This window comes from Brachionichthys hirsutus, chromosome 17, assembly GCF_040956055.1.
Source record: "Brachionichthys hirsutus isolate HB-005 chromosome 17, CSIRO-AGI_Bhir_v1, whole genome shotgun sequence".
Lineage (NCBI taxonomy): Eukaryota > Metazoa > Chordata > Actinopteri > Lophiiformes > Brachionichthyidae > Brachionichthys > Brachionichthys hirsutus.
This window is the reverse complement of record NC_090913.1, coordinates 652,111-658,509: the sequence shown is the minus strand read 5'-3', so window position 1 is coordinate 658,509 and position 6,399 is coordinate 652,111. Positions and strand designations below refer to the sequence as shown.

The window sequence follows — 6,399 nt, the reverse complement described above, 5'->3', positions numbered from 1 at the left end:
CGTAACTAAATAATGTACTTGTGTGTGTTTACCTGATGACGTAACTAAATAATGTACCTGTGTCTGTTTACCTGAGGACGTAACTAAATAATGTACCTGTGTGTGTTTACCTGAGGACGTAACTAAATAATGTACCTGTGTGTTTACCTGAGGACGTAACTAAATAATGTACCTGTGTGTGTTTACCTGAGGACGTAACTAAATAATGTACCTGTGTTTTTACCTGAGGACGTAACTAAATAATGTACCTGTGTGTTTACCTGATGACGTAACTAAATAATGTACCTGTGTGTTTGCCTGAGGACGTAACTAAATAATGTACCTGTGTGTTTACCTGAGGACGTAACTAAATAATGTACCTGTGTGTGTTTACCTGAGGACGTAACTAAATAATGTACCTGTGTTTTTACCTGAGGACGTAACTAAATAATGTACCTGTGTGTTTACCTGATGACGTAACTAAATAATGTACCTGTGTGTTTACCTGAGGACGTAACTAAATAATGTACCTGTGTGTGTTTACCTGAGGACGTAACTAAATAATGTACCTGTGTGTGTTTACCTGAGGACGTAACTAAATAATGTACCTGTGTTTTTACCTGAGGACGTAACTAAATAATGTACCTGTGTGTTTACCTGATGACGTAACTAGATAATGTACCTGTGTGTTTACCTGAGGACGTAACTTAATAATGTACCTGTGTGTGTTTACCTGAGGACGTAACTAAATAATGTACCTGTGTGTGTTTACCTGAGGACGTAACTAAATAATGTACCTGTGTGTGTTTACCTGAGGACGTAACTAAATAATGTACCTGTGTGTTTACCTGATGACGTAACTAAATAATGTACTTGTGTGTGTTTACCTGATGACGTAACTAAATAATGTACCTGTGTCTGTTTACCTGAGGACGTAACTAAATAATGTACCTGTGTGTGTTTACCTGAGGACGTAACTAAATAATGTACCTGTGTGTTTACCTGAGGACGTAACTAAATAATGTACCTGTGTGTGTTTACCTGAGGACGTAACTAAATAATGTACCTGTGTTTTTACCTGAGGACGTAACTAAATAATGTACCTGTGTGTTTACCTGATGACGTAACTAAATAATGTACCTGTGTGTTTGCCTGAGGACGTAACTAAATAATGTACCTGTGTGTTTACCTGAGGACGTAACTAAATAATGTACCTGTGTGTGTTTACCTGAGGACGTAACTAAATAATGTACCTGTGTTTTTACCTGAGGACGTAACTAAATAATGTACCTGTGTGTTTACCTGATGACGTAACTAAATAATGTACCTGTGTGTTTACCTGAGGACGTAACTAAATAATGTACCTGTGTGTGTTTACCTGAGGACGTAACTAAATAATGTACCTGTGTGTGTTTACCTGAGGACGTAACTAAATAATGTACCTGTGTTTTTACCTGAGGACGTAACTAAATAATGTACCTGTGTGTTTACCTGATGACGTAACTAAATAATGTACCTGTGTGTTTGCCTGAGGACGTAACTAAATAATGTACCTGTGTGTTTACCTGAGGACGTAACTAAATAATGTACCTGTGTGTGTTTACCTGAGGACGTAACTAAATAATGTACCTGTGTTTTTACCTGAGGACGTAACTAAATAATGTACCTGTGTGTTTACCTGATGACGTAACTAAATAATGTACCTGTGTGTTTACCTGAGGACGTAACTAAATAATGTACCTGTGTGTTTACCTGAGGACGTAACTAAATAATGTACCTGTGTGTGTTTACCTGATGACGTAACTAAATAATGTACCTGTGTGTGTTTACCTGAGGACGTAATTAAATAATGTACCTGTGTGTGTTTACCTGATGACGTAACTAAATAATGTACCTGTGTGTTTACCTGAGGACGTAACTAAATAATGTACCTGTGTGTGTTTACCTGATGACGTAACTAAATAATGTACCTGTGTGTGTTTACCTGAGGACGTAACTAAATAATGTACCTGTGTGTTTACCTGATGACGTAACTAAATAATGTACCTGTGTGTTTACCTGAGGACGTAACTAAATAATGTACCTGTGTGTGTTTACCTGATGACGTAACTAAATAATGTACCTGTGTGTTTACCTGATGACGTAACTAAATGTACCTGTGTGTGTTTACCTGAGGACGTAACTAAATAATGTACCTGTGTGTGTTTACCTGATGAGGATGGGGGTGTACAGCAGGCCCACGATTGGGGTGACGTTGATGCCCATCAGCATCTTGCGGTCGATGTTCTCCAGCCCGAGGTTGCTGTACTTAACCTCACGATAGGTCATATCATAATGGAGGATGAGCTGCATCTGCAGCAGGCCTGCAGCAGACACGCGCTGGTTTAAACTGGTTTACAGTGTTTACACTGGTTTACACTGGTTTAGACTGGTTTACCCATGTACACGCTGTACACAATCAGGGCTCCGAAACTGGCTGCTAGAACGTTCTTGATGACACCCAGCCGCTTCCTTCGGTAGTATTTCCTCTCCTCCTCCTCCTCGTCGTACTCCGCCCGCGGGCCAAGAAACTCCTCCATCTGAAGGAAGGAGAGACGCCATCGGATACTCGACCGTACAACGTGGACGGAATCCTTCAAGGAGTTTTGAATTAAAGCCTAAAGTAGCAAAACTTTAATCAATCATTACATTTACATTTAAATTCAGTAAATAAAGAATCATTCTCTTCAAGGCTGACAATATGGGCGGGGCCTCTAATTCCCAGCGTTTGAAGATGTTTGTTTCAAGTTCCACCAGAGTCACGCAGGGTGGAAGTGGAGTTTCTCTGAAGCTCACCTGGTCCTGCATGGCGTCATCTTGCCCCACGTGTAGCAGTTCGTTCATGACGCCATTAGAGGGCGGTACAGGTGCGCCATCTAATTCCTCCCCCTCAACTGTCGCCATCTAGCGACCGAAAACGGAAGTACACCCGATTAAGATTCGGCACCATTAACTCTATTTAATCTCATATTCGGATTACGTATCGATTTGTCATTCACGTAACATTTTTCATTTCTATGCGTTTACGTCATGACGTAAATCACGGAGAGCAAAAACGAAGAGTTTGGAGTCTGGTGGAATCCAGGAGGAAAACATGAGACTGAAAACGTAACCGGTTTATTTTCATATCCGCAAATGAAAGCATCGGAAAATAACTGCCGATCTAAAAACGTGAATGACGCGCGTGGTTATTGATCGACTGTAGATCTACAGCCCAATCACGAACCGTCAAAAGAGGATGTGGTCCTGCCCGTTCCCCGAAGCGTTCGGTTCGGTCCGGTTCTGTTTCACGAGCTTTCATTCCAGATGTTCATCTTGGATTATGAACTTATTCATTAATTTATTGCTACATTAAAGACTGGCACCTTTCAAACCGACAGTGTGACGTAACGAACGCGCCTCCGCGGATCACCCACTTACCGTGGCTCGCGCGTGGCGCTTCTCGCGGTTCGGACGGACTCGGACGGACTCGGACCCCCGACCCAGCGACACGTCCTCCGCCTGTCGTTACAGCGTCCAGTTCCTCTTTCCTGCGTACATGGTGCAGGTACAAATAAAAGTCTACCGAGGGAAACGAAAGTTACTCTTCTTCACTTCCTCATCCTCGCGCGGCCGACATGGTCTTAAAGGCGCAGGTATCTATTTGGGAAGCCTCGCCTCTTCTGCGCATGCGCAGCATTAATCAACGCACCAGCAGCCCCCAACCCTTGTCCTGTGAGGGCCACATAACGTTTTCCTTCTCTGATGGGGGGTCAGTTTGTACAGGAGAAGTGTGACGATGGGAGGGGGGCCTAAACATTTATTGCTTTCCAGACAACCACCAAATAACCAAATAACCCTTTCTTCACCGAAAAAAAGTCAGGAGAGAAATAATAACTAAATAACCCTTTCCGGGTTCTTCACGGGGGGGAACCCAGAGGGAACCCACGCAGACTCAGGGAGAACCCGAAGAACCCACTGGGAACAAACAAAGGGAGCAAGTTGGATTTTAAGACGAAAGATGACGAGAACAGGAAAGATACTGGAGGTCGTGGGCGAGCGAAGATAAAGGTCTCAGTTCAAAAACATGGGTTCCCTACATACAGAACAACAGCAGGCTCACAGCACATGTTTGATTTGGCGCAGGTCCACGTTTGAACGGAACCGACACCGGACTTGTGAACGTCACGTTCCCTTCGAATAAAGCGTGGAACAGAAACGAAATCAGTCAGTTTGTTTAATCCATGATTGGTCGCACGAAGCTTCAATCCAGCATTTGAGTTCTTAGCATGAGGCTGAGGTTCTGGTCCGAGTCCCGGTCCTTCTCCTCGCTAGTCAGCCGGCTCAAACTGAACGCAACACCCAGAGAGTCTGGAAGATGTCCTCCAGTGGTTCCTCTCCACGGACCCCGACTCATCGGCGCCTCTATCCGCTCCCCATGGCCGCCTTCCTCATCACCTCTTCGTCCTGCACAGAGAGCTCCGTCAGCTTGCGTCCCAGACGCTCGTGGAGGTCCAGGTACTTGGCCACGCAGCGGTCCAGACACACGGACTCGCCCTTCGTCAGCTCGGCCTCCTTGTAATGTGGCGGCACACACTTCCTGTGGCAGGCGCTGGTCATCCTGGGACAAACGGGAATATTACGTCATGAATAACATTCTGGCACGCGAGGAGGCCTTCAGAACCATTCTGGAGACAGAGCGGGAACCAGAACGAAAGGATTCAGTCGATCACGATTGAAGCTGAAGGGAAACTAAGATTCCTCCGGAATGTCTGCTGGAGACAAAGCTAAACTATTCACGGATCAATAAATGAACCAAACCATTCACAGATCAATAAATGAACCAAACTATTTATAGATCAATAAATGAGCTAAACTATTCACAGATCAATAAATGAGCTAAACTATTCACAGATCAATAAATGAGCTAAACTATTCACAGATCAATAAATGAGCTAAACTATTCACAGATCAATAAATGAGCTAAACTATTCACAGATCAATAAATGAGCTAAACTATTTATAGATCAATAAATGAGCTAAACTATTCACAGATCAATAAATGAGCTAAACTATTTATAGATCAATAAATGAGCTAAACTATTCACAGATCAATAAATGAGCCAAACTATTCACAGATCAATAAATGAGCTAAACTATTCACAGATCAATAAATGAGCTAAACTATTTATAGATCAATAAATGAGCTAAACTATTCACAGATCAATAAATGAGCCAAACTATTCACAGATCAATAAATGAGCTAAACTATTCACAGATCAATAAATGAGCCAAACTATTCACAGATCAACAAATGAGCTAAACTATTCACAGATCAATAAATGAGCTAAACTATTCACAGATCAATAAATGAGCTAAACCATTCACAGATCAATAAATGAGATCAACCAGTCAGTGACGTGATAAAGCACGAAGCCCGTTTACCGCCCTGGCGGAGGTGAACGGCTTGGATAGCTAGCGCTAGCTTAGCGGTTAGCTTGTTCGTTTTTACCGGTTGTACATGTCGGCCATCATTTCCACCTCCAGCTCCGCCGCCAGCTGCTGCGCCTTCATGGGGTCCATGTCTCCGGTCCCGCTCCGGTCCGGCTCCGGTCCCGCTCCGGTCCGGTCCCGCTCCGGTTCCGGTACAATCAAGCGCCCTACGCTTCTTCTTTAACCTTCAAGTCTGCGAGACAGCGTGCGCGATCGCTTCCGGTCAAGCTTTAAATGTCAATAAAGTTAGATTCAAAGCGATGCTGGGAAGGCAGCGCCCTCTGCTGGCCATCGGCTGAAATGTACTGTAACGTGAATAAAATAAAAAAACCACGTTAACAGACTTATTTAATAAAGAACAATTACAAAAAGTAATGAAACACGCCGTGCCACAAAACAGCACAAAGTAACACAACGTTGCCGTGACAACCGAGGATGCAAAGTGAAAGTAGAGACAGGAATGAATGTCCTCCGACGACCAACATATTAAATCCATTTGGAGCTCCGTACAGAACGTCGTTTAGCTCGACTCAGAGGCGATCGTTAAATGTACGAAGCTTCTGAGGGACAAACAAAAAACACGGAGATAAAAGGAACGAAACAGAATCTTTGAGTGCTAAACCGAGAACATCAGCTCCTCTGCCTCGTCTCCAGTCACATCAATCTCAGCCACGTCTTCCTCCTCCTCCTCCTCCTCCTCCTCCTCCTCCTCCGGACCGAGATCCAGACCAGTCTCACACGGGTCCGGGGAGTAAAGCTCAATGTCCACATCCTCCTCCTCCTCCTCCTCCTGACGGCAGCCTGAGCTCTCCGTTGCAGCAGCGTGAGGAAGAGGAGGCCCCGACGGTTCCCGGGTCGTGGACTGAGACTTCTGCTCCGGTGGCGTCGAGGAGCCGCCTCCACGGATAG

At 44.3% G+C, this 6,399-nt stretch overlaps 2 protein-coding genes across 3 annotated transcripts in view; both read right to left on the bottom strand.

Moving 5' to 3' along the window:
• Positions 1–3,578, bottom strand: part of unc93b1 (unc-93 homolog B1, TLR signaling regulator) — a 10,704-nt gene extending 7,126 nt beyond the window's left edge. The window contains exons 1-4 of the mRNA XM_068750849.1: positions 3,439–3,578; positions 2,815–2,922; positions 2,417–2,558; positions 2,189–2,342 (exon numbers count right to left, since the gene is read on the bottom strand). Coding sequence (XP_068606950.1) covers positions 2,189–2,342; positions 2,417–2,558; positions 2,815–2,922 — 404 coding nt within the window. The 5' untranslated portion in view covers positions 3,439–3,578. The remainder of the gene's footprint in view (positions 1–2,188; positions 2,343–2,416; positions 2,559–2,814; positions 2,923–3,438) is intronic.
• Positions 3,579–3,808: 230 nt separating this feature from the next.
• Positions 3,809–5,699, bottom strand: timm10 (translocase of inner mitochondrial membrane 10 homolog (yeast)). Of its 2 annotated transcripts, XM_068751266.1 has the most exons (3): positions 5,510–5,699; positions 4,554–4,618; positions 3,809–4,464 (listed from the first exon to the last, which is right to left on the bottom strand). In XM_068751266.1, exons 1-3 carry the CDS (start codon positions 5,578–5,580, stop codon positions 4,262–4,264), a joined length of 339 nt encoding a protein of 112 aa, XP_068607367.1. In that variant the 5' UTR covers positions 5,581–5,699; the 3' UTR covers positions 3,809–4,261. The 2 variants fall into 2 exon arrangements, with proteins under 2 accessions (XP_068607367.1, XP_068607368.1); XM_068751267.1 differs by having other exon boundaries at positions 3,809–4,618.
• Between the last annotated feature and the right edge of the window lie 700 nt (positions 5,700–6,399).

Coding starts and splice junctions, on each gene's coding strand:
- timm10 (XM_068751266.1), bottom strand. CDS start 5,580: ATGGACCCCATGAAGGCGCAGCAGCTGGCGGCGGAGCTGGAGGTGGAA. Junction 4,619..5,509: donor ATGGCCGACATGTACAACCG/GTAAAAACGAAC, acceptor CGTTTGTCCCAG/GATGACCAGCGCCTGCCACA. Junction 4,465..4,553: donor GGAGGCCGAGCTGACGAAGG/GCGAGTCCGTGT, acceptor CTCTCTGTGCAG/GACGAAGAGGTGATGAGGAA.